The sequence below is a fragment of the Amblyomma americanum genome, chromosome 1 (assembly GCF_052857255.1).
Source record: "Amblyomma americanum isolate KBUSLIRL-KWMA chromosome 1, ASM5285725v1, whole genome shotgun sequence".
In the NCBI taxonomy this organism is placed as follows: Eukaryota; Metazoa; Arthropoda; class Arachnida; order Ixodida; family Ixodidae; genus Amblyomma; species Amblyomma americanum.
The window spans coordinates 558,711,725-558,728,048 of record NC_135497.1 but is presented as its reverse complement, the minus strand read 5'-3'; the positions used below and the strand labels follow the sequence as shown (position 1 = coordinate 558,728,048).

The following is a 16,324-nucleotide window of genomic DNA, read 5'->3' as shown; positions in this document are numbered from 1 at the left end:
TACACGAACGAACAGTTTAAGTCTTACAAACTTGAAGATGCGTACAACGCATTCATATGCGGGAAGGTGAAGCAAGTGAAATCTTTCAAGGCGGGAGCGCACGGAGACGGCGTTGTTGTTATTGCGGCGACTGTGGAAGCCAGTCAAACGCTTTCGAAGTCTTACAAGGCGTGGTGCATCGTGAAGGAGGATGGAACCATCGAAAGTGCGCATTGCACTTGCATGGCCGGGTAAGTAGGCGAATCATAATAAGAGCTACAATGCCATGAGCCTTTACCTTGCCTTATTTTTCATTTTTATGAATCAAACCACAAAGAATGGAGACTTTCCCGTTTTCGAAAATTCTGTACTAGTTTCGTTACAGCGCAGAAAAGCGCTACTGTTCGCCTAACTATGCGCGTGTAATGAAATGTTTGCCATACTGCCGTAATTCGTCATTGTAAACTTTGTTTCCTGTGCTAACAGCCGCCCGAGCGCGGCTTTATCGCTTTGCTCGCCGCATGCAGATTTGTCCAGAATTATCAAGTTTTGTTTGTGACACGCTGCCGCATCTGGGCTGTTCTAGATTGTACTTGTCATTTGTAACATGTTATCTGTAACTTTCCATACTGTCTATTTCGAGGATCGCCGAGAGCGCTTGTGATCACCGACGCATATTATTCATTCGTGGGGCGCAACTCAGCCCAATAATCCGTTTGTTCAGGCAGCTGTTATTGGTCTCTATGCAAGTCTGCTTTATTAAAGCCACTACTTTGCGACAATATTCATGTCTTAGTTAGCCAGATCATTTGTCGATGCTTGACTGCATGATGTTGCATTCATCCTAATCGAGTTGCCTTGTGGATGACAAAAGTCGTCAAATCTCACCCTCCAGCATTCTTTTGTACAAGGCATTTAAACTTTTTCAAGGGCCACAGTTCTCACCAATAATTACAGTTGTTTGTGAACTTTTTATTTCTCATGTTTCCTACTTATTTTTCAGCCTTGGGGAATGCTGCACACACGTGGCTGCACTCTTGTTTAGAGTTGAGGCAACTGCGCAGTATGGCCTGAATGACCCGTCCCCAACTGATGTTGCATGTAAATGGATTGAGGCATCAAAGGGAAGCACAGTAAGTCTTTGTTTTCATTTTGCCATGAACAGAGTTGTGAGCAAAATTGTAATTGACACTGAACTTTCCACAGGCAGCACCAGTCTCGAAGATTGAATTTTTTAAGCCCAAAATAGGCCGTGCACCACCCCAAGTCAGCGAGGCACCAGACTACTCAGTACCAGTGCTCACGGATGAGCAAGTGTCAAGGTTTCTTCATCAAGTGAAGGTAAGGACTTCTCATTAAATAAATTTTGATACATACGTAGAGAAAGGACACACACAAAAAATGCTCACTGTTTGTGCAACTGTAAAGAACCAGATCCACTGACATTGCAAATAGGGCACTAATTCCAATACTGTTTTTTCAGGAAATTGCACCAAACACTTTGATCCTGACTTCAATCTCTGACAGCGAGGACACAGATTCTGCCCCTGAGACAGCTGCCCTGGAACCTGTACGAGTGGGCAGATGCAAGCAACTCTCTGCGAAACCGCCCCTTGCTGAAATATACCAAGACCTCGACATAGACGAGGGAAAAAAAGTGGAACTGACAGCTGCAAATTGAGGAAGCTACTCGAGGCCAAGCAAGGTCACCAAGATGGTTACAAGAACGTCGAGGGAGGATCACTGCCTCTGTAATGCACCGTGTCGCAGCATGCAGCACAGGTGCAGCAGGCCTTGTTGCGGAGATTATGGGATACGTGAAGACACCTCAAGTTTCCAACCTGCGGTGGGGCTCCGAAACAGAGAAGAAAGCTGTGCAGGCATTTATAGAAACGGAGTCTCAAAAACATGTGGACTTCAGTCTTCGAGACTGTGGTCTTTTTATTGCAAGGAGCATGCCTTTTATTGGAGCATCTCCAGATGCACTAGTGTCTTGTTCATGCTGTCCAAAATCAGTACTAGAAGTGAAATGCCCTGCAACTATGAAAGATGCTTCACTGACGAAGGGCTTAACTAAACTGGCATATCTGAATGAAGACTTGCAGCTCAAGCATAACCATGCCTATTACACACAAATTCAGGCTCAAATGGCTCTAACTGGGCTGTGTCAGGCATATTTTGTGGTATTTACAGGTTCCTCTCTAACAAAAGAAATCATAAGCTTTGACGAGACATTTTGTGCAGCTACTAAACTCAAGGCAGCAAACTTTTTTTTCACCTACATATTCCCGGAACTACAGTCAACGCACATCTTCAGTCAAATCGAACGTGCAAAGAAGACATGTCACTGCCGAGGCACCAAGTTGGGCCACATTGTGGAATGCTCACTCTGTGAGGCAACGTTTCACCTCAAGTGTGTAAAACTTAGACGCACACCTCGACAATGGATTTGCACTGCATGTCAACATAATGGGCAGACTGCTGATGAGTAAGGACAAGGCCAGAGGAGCTAGTGCTGCTGCTTTTCACATTCCCTCTTTGAAGTGTACAGGGTCTGTTCGCTTTACTGAAGTCGTGTCCTCCACAACAGCTGAAAGCGTTGCCATTCAGGCAGCTCTCAAGAAGCTAGGGTCTTGTACGGCTCAACCTGTTGTTATCCTGTCGGATGAATAAAAATCTGCCCTTCAAAAGTTAGAGTGTGGGTTCCCTACTGATGCTTTGTGTCTTAGCGGTCTAAGTTTGTTGCATAATCTGAGCAGCAGAGGCTTCTCTATACGCTTCCAATGTTCAATGGGTGGCCTCGCATACAGGTCGCGCTCGCGCTAGATTATGTAATTAGGCACAAGCTTTTTTTTTTGCTGAACACTCCAAGTGTTATATTTTATCACATTCGAAAGGCAGATAAACACTGCTTGTTTGACAAAATATGTTCACTTCAAGGACTAATGTCGGATGCATTTGTCGGATGTGCAAACTCAAATATAATAGATTTTAAATACAGTACGCCTTCACGTCCCAAGCAGGGAACATATAAAAAAAACTGATACAGAAGCAAACAGCAAGTAGAAATTTGAACACCTGCTCTGAGGACAGAATAACTATACAAGCAGAAAACAAAAAGCCCAATTCTCAACATGTGAGAACAAGCAACAGGAAATACTTAAAAACTGAGTCAAACAATATGCAGTAATTGACTGCAGAGAGTGCAAGAAAATAGAATAAACAAATGTGAAAAGATCAATGTGGGCAACATCAACAACATCAATTATTGTGTACACACAGTGCAGACACATTGGATGTAGTAGAAAAGATAAATACATGCAATGAAAAGCGTGGTCACACACACATGAGCACTTGCTGTTCTATCACAGTGTGTGTACACGTAGTGCAGACACACTGGAAGTAGTCGAAAACATAAGTACACACTATGAAACTATATGCAATGATTGTCAGTATGGTCACACACACATGAGCATTTGCTGTTCCATCACAGCATGTCTGTATTCATGTTTCCTCACAGCACCGCACTTTCGTGGAAGAGAGTTATGAAGCACTTCTGCGCTGAGAATTCTTAATGATAGGGGTTTGCAGATTAACTAAAGCGGAGCACACCACCACCACTTTATCTATGGTTGCGAGGTTCTTGTCGCCAGTCCTCTTCACGAAGTTCAAAGGCAGCACAGTCTGGAAAATTCTGAAAACTTTCAATCTTTGTATGGCCCTTTCAACATGGATGCGCACGCTAGAGACTTTCCTAGACGTTGTGACCTCAGCACCAGGTAGCTGGGCACGATTCTTAGTCAGTGATGGCATGAGAAGTGTTGCACCTCGTGCAGCAAACATCTCACCGCATCTAAATCCTCGGTCAACAAGAAAAACATCCCCTTCCTTGACCTTGTCTAGGAGACCACTGCGTAGAGTAATCTCCTTGTCAGGCGTCCTGCCTCCCCATGCTTTTGATACGAAAGTTATTGCTCCTGAAGGTGATATTACAACTAGTATTTTTACTGTATTATGGTGTTTGTAATGAGAATATGTCTGGCTCCTTGCTGTCATTAATATCGGCCTTTGTATGAATACTACAGTACAATCAATGATGCCAGTTACACCATCAAAAAAAGGGTCCTGAAACGCCGCTGGCCGATTAGCTTGAAGTGTCTGTCGGGAAGGCCAGATTATCAACTTTGTCATGTTTGCAGCAAGAACATCAAGCCATGCATGAAAAATTGAACTGACAGTGGCATTTGAGATGCCAAATCGGCATGACAAATCTTGGGTAAGGAGACCCAAACGAAGTCTCATGAGTACCATGATGAGTTGTGTTTCTGCATCAAGCCATGTGGCACATGACGGCTTCCATGCTGACAGCACAAACTGCAGGAAAGCAGTGAACATGGCTGTGGATACAAACCCTGTGTAAAACTTTACTGTTTTGGCTGACTGCATTACCACTTCTTTGGTTATAATAGCATGGTTTGTATGCTTGTTTTCAAGTTCAGCAGCCTTTTGCTTAGCTGCTGAACACTCTTCCTCCAGAGAGGCCAAACGCTGCTTAAGCCTGCCATTCTCTTCAATAAGATGGGATATATTCTGCATGCTGAGATCAGTTTCTGTTTCCATGTGGCAATTCTCTACCACGGAAACAGTTGCAGTCGCAGATAGTGCAGTATCATCCGCGTCTTGTCCTGCGCCAGTCGTGTTGAGCCCACAGTCAAGCACACTTGGCCCAGGATTACATGCAGCAGGTCCGGATGCTTCCTTCAATCCATCCTTTCGAGCAGCGCGTTCGAACCTAGAAATTTTCTGGGCCACATTTCCCGAGGCACGATAAGGAAATATGGAGGGGACATAGTCGGGATGTGTGGGGTCAGATGATGGTTTACCTAAAGAAAGAAGAATGTTTGAAAATTAGTAGCCACATGTGCACTCCCAAATGCAAAAAAAAACAAACAAAAAAAACTGGCTGAAATGCACCAAAGCAATATTGCCCAGGACTTCTCTAGGAAAAGGAAGAAACACTAAGGGTTCCTTGGTATGATTACATACTTTACGTTCTGCATTTGTAAGTAAGAAACTGCACAAAAATATTGAATCAAGCGAGTTGGAAGCATTTCACTCTTTTTACCAGCACTTGCAGGCGATCGAATTAATTTCTCCAGCCGCTGAGAATAGTAGAACAAAAAGTGCATCGAATGATACTCCAGCGTTTTTGGATTTCGTCCCTGTAGAAAAGTTGATGCAGCGAACGGGATCGAACACACGACCAGAAGGTTAGCAACAGACGCCTGAGCAATCGCGCCAGATATGCGCATAAAAGAACACCAACCGAGTTAGGCATTACAACAATAAGATGCTTGGGCCCGCATCGCAGCAAAAACTGCCGCTCATAAACTAAGCATCAACTAAGCGCTCGATTACTAAGCCGGGATACCTGGGTTCGATCCCGGCCATAGCGGCAGAGTTTTGATTGACGCGACACGCGTCTAGAAAGCGACCGTGTGCTGTGCAAATTCAGAACACATTCAAAACCCTCAGGTGGTCCAAATTATTCTGGAGCACTCAACTACGCCGTTTATCATAGGCTGAGTTACTTCGGGACTTTAAATGCCCGTAAATCACACACACTCGCATTGCTGCATGATCGAAACTGCACTGCAAGCGTCACAAGCTGGCTAATTGCCCTGGAAATGGCTAAACGACGCCTTGCACGCACAACTAACCGCAAAACAGTGTTTCCTTACTTCACGGTGCAATTTTTACTGCTAGAGATGCAGCCGCTGATTAGGCGAATGCGGTCGCGACGATTGCCAACCCGCAACGTTCAATCCAGTCAACGTTCAATCTCAAAGCGCACATAAGACGTGCAGGAATTAGCTGCGGCACAAGCAGACATCATAAATCTGTTCTCACCTTGAACGAAATGAGCAGAACAAACATGGGAGCTTTTCGTAGGCATCCATCGGTCCCGCCGAACTGCTGCTATCCAAGCGTTTCTACGCTCGGCGTCTGCCGGAAACCTGAAAGTGCGCACCTGCGACAGGAGGTTGGTTCCAGGTCGCAAGCTGCAACCTGGCACACAACAGCACGGTCCACGTCGTGATGGGGTCACGGAAGATGTTTTTCCACCCGAAAACATACTGCAACAGGGCGACCGCGCCGTACTTTGGCCGTGCTACAAACACAAAAGAAAAACTCGCCTCGACCCTGCGGCTCGCTCGCTCGCTTCGCGGGGAGACCGGAAGTTTCCTGGGTGTCCATCTGGTTTGCGGCGCTGTGGCTCCCCCTGGCGGCTATGAGCCCGTGAAAAGGCGTATATGACTGTATGTGGAAATAAACGGGGATGGTTTTGGTTGCTAGCAGTTCATGTACTTGAGCGGCAGCCGCCGCTACAACAGTTAGGACCTGGAGTGGGGTGCCGGGCTTGTGGTGGGGCCCTGGGCAGAACTTGGGGTGGGGTACATTTATATTCATGTTTGTTGCGTGCCGATGATTCAGGTTAGACAACACAGCTCGGCAATCTGCTGTAGCACGGCTATGGGATCCATAAAGTGCTTAACGAAGCTGTCCTCCTGTGAACTGATCAGTCATATCTGAAGTAATCGTTGCACTTCTCTTGCGAAAGGACTTTTCCACTGCACTCAAATTCCTTGTCCAGCTCTTGCTCGATGACCCCACAATGCGTCGAGCCTGCAAAGAGAAGCAGGATGTCATGATGAACCTAAATATGGCCGTTACAGGACACAAACAGAAATGATTAAATAACTGAATTTAGTGAGGCACAGTCGGCGTGAAAACACTCGACACACATTTTACAGGATAATTTGTAACAACTAGCACCGCATTTTTCGCACATAGTGATATTTAATTTGCCTTGTCCCAAATTGGTGATTTTTAGGTAATTGCGCCGTTTCGAACATCCAGTAAGATATTCAATGAGAAAAACAAAGTAATGTAATATTGAAAGGAAGTAAATGTTTTATTTTGGTTTATTATCATGACTACGTGTCTCTATATTGAGAGCGCATTTTTTATTCAGGTAAAGATGCACAGGTTGTAGCATCTCCTCCATATGGACGTCGAAACAGCAGTTTTGAACAAAGCTTGTTTGTTTGGATGCGGATAAAAAGAAATGCGCGAAAAAAACTCAGAACACCTTTGTTTTTTTTTTAAATCCAACAGCTTATCTTAGTCGCTTCCAATGCATGTAATACAGATTCGAAACTGACTTGAAAACCACACAAAACACCCGTCTGACAGTCCAGAGTAATGTCTTTTTTTTTCTTTGAGATAACTTGGCAAAGGCTTTTGCCTTAAATTGCGGATTTTCCATTGCACCTGCAAGTGTGTTAACGACCGAGAAAGAGCGTAGAAGTAGTACACATATCCTTACCGACTGGTCTGTAGTGGAACACAAACAGAAAATGGCCAGGCTTAGCTTGGTTAAGCCAAGAATGCGCTGCATATCTCGATGGAGTTCCGTGCTGCTCCGTTGACTCGATAGGCTATTGACTCGATCGCCATTGAAACTGCCCGTGTAGCAGCGCTCGATCGCCTTTGAGTCGATAGACTATCGGTTCGAGGGCCCTCGAAATGCCCGTGTGACAGGGGTATAAGACTGTCCCGGCGAAGGAGCGCAGCTCTTTCAGTTCAGTTCAGTTCAGAAAAACTTTATTTCCGGCAGATGGTGGTCTCCCTACCCCCTCTCAGGCTCGGCCGAAGCCTAAGCCCGATTAGGAGAAGAGGCCGTCGGCTGAGGACGGTGTAGCTGATGCTTCACGGCCTCAGCCGCCACGCGGGTGGCTTTGCGCTGCGCGTTGGGGTCCTCGCTCCGCAGCAGCGCCTCCCAGGCTTCAAAACTATTTATTTCTTCCTTAGCTCCTGGTGAGCTAAGACATTCCCAAGTAATGTGGTTTAGTGTACCCCTTTCCCCACAGTCGATACATTTTTCGTCACCTGGGTTCTTAGCAATTTTGACTGGCGATATGTATACTCCTGCTTGGATCCTCCTCCAGATATACGCCTCTTTGTGAGTAAGGGATACGTCTGGAGGAGGGTATATTCTTCTTCCTAATTTGTAACCATCTGTAATTTCCTTGTACGTGATTGGGGCATCCTTAAGATTTGTGCAGACCGGTTGCTCCGCTGCTGCCCGGATGTAGGTTACTCGGGCTAGCAGGTGAGCGGCCTCGTAACCAGCTATTTCTTCATGTGCTGGTATCCAGAATAGTGCAGCAGACCTATGTTTTGGCATGCTTTCCAGAATGCGTTTGGGTTCCCAATTGACCAAGCCCTTACTAAAATTTCTGACAGTGGATTTACTGTCACAAAGAATGTACCCTGCATTAGATCCTGCCAGGGCGAGCGGATTCTGACTGAGGCTGTGATCAGGGGTTTTCCCTGACCGTCTACAACGGCCGAAACCGCGGCCCCCTCCAGACCCCCAGCAGCGTCTATGTATGCTACCTCCTCAGCAGGCAGCTCTCTGAACTTTTTTGCCATAGCCTTGGCCCTATGTTTTCGTCTATCTTTGTTGAACTGAGGGTGCATGTTTTTCGGTATGGGAGGAATTTTTATTTTGGACCTGATGTCGAGAGGTATATCTACCTTGCCTTCTATTTTGCTGTCAGGCTGTACCCCCACCCATTCCATAATTTTCCTGCCTGTCCGGGTTTTGCTAAGTCGTTCAAGCTGTGAAATTCTAACTGCTTCCTTAAGCTCCGCCCATGTGTTATGAACCCCCATTTTTTCTAGTTCTTCAGTGGATGTATTCACAGGTAAACTTAAGGCTCTTTTTACCCTTTTCCTAATGATTATATTCAGTCTGTCTACCTCCCCTTTGTTAAGTTCCATGAAGGGGGTGGCGTAGCAGATCTTGCTTGTGATGAAAGCCTGCGTGAGCCTGAGCAGGTTCCGCTCCTTCAACCGGTAAACTTAGGGCTCTTTTTACCCTTTTCCTAATGATTATATTCAGTCTGTCTACCTCCCCTTTGTTAAGTTCCATGAAGGGGGTGGCGTAGCAGATCCTGCTTGTGATGAAAGCCTGCGTGAGCCTGAGCAGGTTTCGCTCCTTCAACCCCCTTCCTTTGGTAGCTATTCTTCTAATTAACCCTGCTATCTTATCTGTATACTGTTCTAGTTTCTTTATTGTGCTAGCGTTCTTGCCTTTGGAATTGATGAAGAAACCAAGGATTCTGATTTCCTCAACTCTGGAAACCTTGCGGCCCTCAACTATGATGTCGATGTCTGGCTTAGGTCCGTATATTCCTTTGGCGTACACTAGAACCTCTGATTTTTGAGGAGAGCAGGCCAGCCCTCTCTCTTTGGCATATTTAACAATGATGTCCGCAGCCTGTTGTAGCTTATCTCTGGCTTCGAACGTACCAGGTTCGCTGATCCAAAGATTTATATCATCGGCGGACAAGCTGAATTTGAGGTTGCTAATTCTGATGAGCAGGGGTGGGAGTCCTCTCATTGCTATATTGAAAAGAAATGGGGATAGTACTGCCCCTTGTGGCGTGCCGGACCCCCTATCTTAATTGGTTCCGACTTTGCATCCTAAAACCTCAGTATCGCTTCTCTGTTTGCGAGAAAGTCCTTTATGTAGTTGTATGTTCTTAGGCACAGGTTTGCTTCCTGTATGCCTCTAAGTATAGCTTCGTGCCTAACATTATCGAATGCCTTAGTTAGGTCTAGGCCTAATATAACTTTTAACTCATGTGAACGGTTCCTGATTATATCCTGCTCTAGTCTTAGCATTATATTCTGAGTGCTTAACCCTGGTCTGAAGCCAACCATCTCGTGTGGCCATTTGTTATTGTCCTCCATATGCCTGGAAAGTCTGTTGAGCACTACATGCTCCATTACCTTTCCTACACAGGATGTAAGTGAGATTGGTCGCAAACTATTGAGTTCCTCGGGTTTCCCCGGTTTTGGTATAAATATTACTTCTGCCTGTTTCCAGGCTTTGGGAATCTTTCCGGTTTCCCATACTTTCCCAATGTAGGCCGTGAGGTTGGTGACGGATACATCATCAATGTTTTTAAGTACCTTGTTGCCAATGCCATCTGAGCCGGGTGCCGACTTAGTTTTTAGATTGCATAACGCAGCACGCACCTCCGCTTCCGTGATTGATGAATCCAGCTCCGGGTTGTCCTCACCACCATATTCTCGTTGAGGCCCAGCCGGTTCCTGGTTGATATATACTTCTGCCAGACGCTCGCATAGTTGTTCATCTGTGCCGCTGAAACTGTGCCTGACTTTCGTTTGTCTAACTCTTGCCTCTGATTTGGTTTTATCTGGATCCAATAAGTGTCTGATTATATTCCACGTCTTTGTCAGACTCATTCCCTTTTCCATCTTGTCGCAAGCGCTTAGCCAATTTTGCTCGCATACCTGAAAGGCATGCTTTTCTATTTCCCTGTTGAGTTTGCTTAGGTCCCTCGTTATCCGCCTGTCGTTCTTATTTTTCTTTTTCCTTTCCTCGAGGGTCGTTTTCTGCCGAAAAAGACTGAGAAGCCTGCTGTCCACGTTTTGTGGGGCGTCCTTGTCCTCTACCTCAACTGTAGTGTCCTCTACGTGTTTTTTTCAGCAGGGTGGTCCACTCGCACATGTCGGTTATGCTTCCCATGTGTTCTGCTTCTCTTATGGCCCTAAATTTATCCCACTCCGTGATGGTTGGCTTCTTATATTTTCTCACCGCGATGCCCTTTCCTAAAGTGAGGGATATGATGATGTGGTCGCTACCTAGGTTCTGCCCTGTGGTGGCTCAGGTTCCCTTAGTAATGTTTCTGCTGAGGGTGAGGTCCGGAGAAGTATCCACCTTTCCTACTGATCCTTCTCTCGTTGGCGTGCAGGGATCGTTATGCAGTGTGATTCCTAGGTCTTGAATGCATTCTTGCAATTGCCGACCCTTGGAATTTGCCTGCTTGTAGCCCAACTCCGGATGGGCCGCGTTGAAATCACCCATAATAACTAAGGGACATCTGCCTGCGATTTTGATTGCCTCCTTAAAGGTGGCTTCTAAGTTGAATTTCTGCCTTGGGTTGCTGTAAACGTTAAGAAGAAAAATGCTGTTAGATTCCCTCCTTCCGGTGATTATTTCAACAAAGACGGAGTCTGGTCCTTTGGACTCTATGTCATGTTTTATGATGGCCAGATTCTTTTTAACCAAAGTTGCCACCCTGGAGTCCGTCTTCCCGTTCCCGTAAAACTTATAGCCGGCTATTGTCGCCCCTGTTTTCGATGTTTCCTGCAGGGCCACGGCTATGGGTTCGACACCGCACATGGTTATGTAGCGTTTGTTTGCAGTAGCGCTCGTTTTCTGGCAAAGCCTCTGCAGTTCCACTGCCACAGAGCTTTAAGCTCCGGGCTTTCCTTCGGATTACTGTGATTGGGTTTCCCTGCCATTTTGTTCGTTTAAAAATTCCTCTATTCGGACAATTTTGGCCCCGAGGCTTGTCCCGATGCTGTTGAGCGCAGCCGAGAATGCTTGCATTTTTTTCGGTTATGTCTTTTATCTGTTCCTGAAAAATCTTAAAATATCCCTCGTATTCCTTATTTTTGTTTGCCTGATCTCTGACTTGTTTTTCTAATGGGTCCAAGTCTCCACTTTTCCTTTTTGGCGGTGGGTGTCTGGCCTCGTCTTGTTCCATGCAATCAGCTGACTCTGTTTGTACCAGGCCTGTCGTACTGTTTTCCTCCACTGCTGGCCTCTTAGCTGTCGCCGCGGCATCCTGGAGAGCCTGGCCGTTTGAGATCTGAGCTTTAAGCACCTTAATTTCCTGAGTTAAGGATGTTATGAGCTCCCTCTGTGTTGAATTTGCTTTCTTTAGCTCCTCTAGTTCTTGATTTATAGCCTGGGAGGCGCTGCTAGCAAAGCTCACCCGTTTGGCTTCTGCTCCATTCTGCTGGCCCCAGCGGTTTGTTGGGTCCCTGGACGGCAGCCCAGGACCTTTCCGTGTCGCCGCCAGGCTCTGCCCACTTCCTGTGGTGGTCACCTCTGCATCCGCCGCAGCGTTGTCCCTGGTTGCAGATTTGGACCGGGATCTCGATGCGGTCCTGGATCCTGGCCTCGAACTCGACCTGGACTCCGAGTAGGATCTCTCCCTGTGGTCTGGTTTTGTTCTAGACTTGGGGCGGCTCCTGTCGAAGCTGCCAGTTGCTTCATCTTCTTTTTGGTGCTGTTGTTGTATTTCTGTTTTCTCCCATATCCTTTTCTTCGTGAGGTAAGGGATCCTATAGATGTTCTTGCACCTGTTGTCTCCCAACAGATGTGGTTTTCCGCAAAGTTAGCACTCAGGATGACAATCGTGCTCTTTCTCTGGGTTTTCTTGGCCGCATCCACGACACATCCTCTCATTTGGGTTTGGGCATACGTCTGCCCTGTGTCCCAGTTTGCCACACTCGTAAAAGACCTCATATTTCTTTCGGTACAAGTAGCACCTCATACTCATTCCCAACATAAAAATCCGCATGGGAACTCGCCAGTCCTCCAAAAGGACCATGATGGTCTGTCCCTTGCCGAATCTTCTCACCCCCAGGATGGGCGGGTTGCGTTCATCCATTTGATGATTTCTTTCAGCTGCTCGCTGGTGCGTGCGGTGTCTATCCCATGGATAACACCTTTCCCGCAGTTTTCTGGGGCGACCTCGTAGGCCGTGATGTCTACGACGGAGTGCATGTTCGTGGCCAGACCCTTGATCCTCAAGTATTTACGTGCCCTATCTTCATTCGTGGTAGCGATCAAGATGGACTGCTGCCTTAAGTTCGGGATAACCGTGTCCTTCGCCGCTTCCATCAGGTCGACTCCAGCTGCCTGGGCGATCACGCAGGCTAAGTTCAGGCTTCCAATCTTATGGAGGATGCTTCCCACTCCTCCGCTTGGTCTCAGCACTATCTTCAAAGCTTCGCTTGGCAGTCTGATCAGTAGTTTTTCAACCGACCTTTCCGCTAGTCTTCTGCCGCGTAGCGGCCGGTATCCCTTCATCCTCGCGGGCTCCTCTCCACCGCCGACGCTGGCCAGCACTGGCACATCCCGCTTTTTCTTCCTCTCGAACGAATTTCCTTCCCGTAATTCTTCTTCCGTAGCTGTTCGTCCATATACGGTAACCATGTTGAAGCTCGTAGCGACCACTTCCGCTGCCGGGGCCGGCGAAGACCCGGCGTGCATGGCTAGGCAGCAAAGGCTGCCATTCTGCCTCAACACGTGGTCGAACTTAAAATGGTCGTAAAACCTCAAAAATTCGGCCTACCTTCGAAATAATGGTATCCGTAGGCAGGGCTTGTACATCCGGAGCCAAATCCAGCGATATTTTCTATCGATGGTGCTCCTAGTTTTCATACGCAGCGGATTTCTACGGAGCAAACGGACGCACGTCCGAGCAGTGCCGCGTCCATCGCCGTCCCCCGCGATGCTCTTTTATACATATGCCGTGACGTCAATCATAGCGCAGCGCCCCTAGCGGGAGGAGCCGGAGTCAGGTGGTGGCTTCGGCCGAGCGCGACCGCGCCAGTTGGGGCCCAGCTTTTCCTCCGGCTGTCGTGACGTCACGTCACGTGGTTTGGTGGCTGCCCGGTCGCGGCCAAGGGCTGAACTAAGTGATTGCAATATGCAACGCATAAAACAGTTCCGATTCCTATCATGCATAAGCTGTACATGACAAAGGTATTCCTGAATGAATTGGATGAAAGGTGAGAAGAATTCAAACCCGCTGTTCGACAAACTAGTGAATGTTTGGTGAATTCATTGCACCGAACACGAAAAATAAAATTCTTACCATTCGGGAAGATCTGCACAGCGCATGACGTCAAGCCAGAAATTTGGCAATGAGAGTAGATACATAGAAGTCGTCCTCGTGATTTGTCTCGTTCTCTTTTCCTGTCAGAAAAAATAAAGCCGCATGTAGCCAGAGGAACAGTTACTCCCAAAATCACATTGATTTCCGAACGTATCTCAAGATAAAATATTTGTAGTACTTACAAGTAAGGCATTGCAGGCCAGGGTAGTGAACCGCGTCGGAGCTCTCATATAGTATCGGATGTGGGTTTTGGCTTGCGCAGAGTACGAACGGAGCCAGCTCGAGTGTGCATGCGCTTTCGTCGCGTTCGTTGTCGGTTGGTCGCCGCCGTGCCAGGCAATCAAAGACTCGTCCGGTCAAGAATGTGCCGTGGCGATGCATCGCGCTGTGACGAATGGCAGGGGAGACGACGGCGATGGGAGGGAGGGGCAGCAAGGAGGGGAGTCATTCTCTTTTACACAGCTTTTGTGGTCCAAAAAAAAAGTTTCGAGCTGAAAGGTAGAGAAAAGAAATTCCTGGGGGGGGGGGGGGGGGGGGGGGGGGGGGGGGGCAACGATCGGCGCAGCAAGCACCTGCGCATGGGAGAAACAGCTAGGAGAAAGTGAGTAAGAAAAAAACGCTTCGGAGGGGGGGGGGGGGGGGGGGGGGGGGGGGTGTAGCGTGCTGCCTTGAAAAGGGCACGCACGTCCGGGAGATGAGTTGGGGAGATAGGAGACTTCAAAAGAGAAAGGGGAGGGGGGCCGAAACATGTGAGAGAGGTTTGCAATTCTCCGAGAATGAGTCATAAGCAGTCTTGAAGGTAAGGGTGTGGAAAACGTGGAGCCTCAAAGTATTCTTGCAAAGCCGCTCGACAAGCATCATGTCCGGCGACCGAAAATTTTGAAGCGAAAAATGTGGAGCTCGAGATGGAGTTCGCCAAAACGACTTCAGACACTCGCGCATTCTGTGGGGCCGTATGTTAGTTTAGGATGGCTTAAATGATATCATGAAATAACAAAAACGTAAAACAATAAATTAAATATTATGCAAGCAAATTCGCACTCTTTCAAAGTATAACATACGGGACATGTGGCAAACAAGCTAGGTTAACATGCGTCTAACACCATTTGTCAGTACATTTATTCGCTGGTCGTCCTCCAACGTTTTGTTGGTGTGGAAATTTCACACAAAAAGCTAAAAGAAACAAAATCGTGTTGAACTGTGGCTCGCAGCTATTTCCGATGCTTTTCATAAATAAAGGTAATATTCGAAAGAAAAAAAAATTAATTTGCGAGCAAATAAGTACAGACGTCTGCAAGAGCTATAGCCCTCAATGCAAATTACGCAACAAAACAATAAAATGCACAAAAACGACATTTTCAAACATTACGATGTGCAGAAAAGGAAGAAAAACCAAATCGGAAAACACAGGGGAAGGCGCGGTCACATGGAACGACGTAGGGAAGCGTAGGAATCTCTTACCGCGTGTTGAAGCGGCGGCCTAACGTTTTGCGCGTGCGCAACTTATAATTGTAAATTACGAGGCCACTGCTTCGTTTCTGGACGTTGCGCTTGCACCAAGTTATTACGTTTGATTTAGTATATCTATTAAGAGACACCCACTGCGCAGTGTGGCAGTGAATTCTCTAGAGTGAATCAAAAAAGCGATTTTCTCGTTAAAAAAATCATGAAATCAAAGTCATTTGATTTTTTTTTTTTAGAAGGAAGCCCTCTTGGGCTGGTTTTCAGATACTCGGGCAAGCAGAGCGTGCCAAAAATGCTTTAAAATACATAAAGTTCATACAAATAGGCGGGTTATTATGCCCAGAAATTGGACAAAGGCAGCAGCGTGAGCTCTGTCTGCACTTCTCAGAAAAGTATTTTTTTATTAGCGGCTTGGCTAAGCCATATATATTAAACCGCGTGCCCTAACAGGACGTACACAGGAAACTTCGAGACAGAGGAAAGAGACAGAGGAAAGCGCTTCTTTCCTCTGTCTCCAAGTTTCCTGTGTACGTCCTGTTAGCGCACCTGTTTAATAGAGAGGTACCAACTAGCCCCTCAGAAAGTTCTACTGCAGCCATATATAGTTACACGAATCATTACAACTGGATCATGCCAGCGTATATTCGTTAATTAATAAATTTACCAGAACTTTTCAAAGGAATTTTAGTGGTTAGTTGCAGCCGGTTCTAGTTCCCAGTAATAACGATAGAATTCTACAGATCCGTATACGTATAGTTGTCTGTCTGGACGGTGTCGTCGTCGGCCTTAGGCCCGTTTCACATGCATGCGATTGTCGCCTGCGACACTGCGAACTCCGTCGGTCTGCGTCTGGGGAGGGCCGTCGGTCTAGTCGCAGACGGCTTGCGATCGAGTTCCGCCCGGTTGGTATTCAGTCGCAGCTTCGGTGTGTTCACTCAGAGACTGAACAATGGGGAGCGCCGAGACTGCGTGCGACGTGCCGTAACGTGGGGGCTGTTGCCGCGGTGGATGCAAAACTGTTTATTCTAATCAAAATATTGAAATAATGCCCCACATCTAAAAATGCACTCGTCATAACATCATCA

At 46.9% G+C, this 16,324-nt stretch overlaps 2 protein-coding genes across 2 annotated transcripts; one reads left to right on the top strand and one right to left on the bottom strand.

Annotated features, from left to right (window-relative positions):
• LOC144116372 (uncharacterized) lies at positions 1-2,211 on the top strand. The gene is made up of 4 exons (XM_077651144.1): positions 1-230; positions 983-1,112; positions 1,186-1,320; positions 1,463-2,211. Exons 1-4 carry the CDS (start codon positions 223-225, stop codon positions 1,658-1,660), a joined length of 471 nt encoding a protein of 156 aa, XP_077507270.1. The 5' UTR covers positions 1-222; the 3' UTR covers positions 1,661-2,211.
• Positions 2,212-3,068: 857 nt separating this feature from the next.
• On the bottom strand, positions 3,069-6,146 carry LOC144116370 (uncharacterized). Its single transcript, XM_077651143.1, has 2 exons — positions 5,890-6,146; positions 3,069-4,862 (listed from the first exon to the last, which is right to left on the bottom strand). Exons 1-2 carry the CDS (start codon positions 6,113-6,115, stop codon positions 3,523-3,525), a joined length of 1,566 nt encoding a protein of 521 aa, XP_077507269.1. The 5' UTR covers positions 6,116-6,146; the 3' UTR covers positions 3,069-3,522.
• Positions 6,147-16,324: the final 10,178 nt, after the last annotated feature.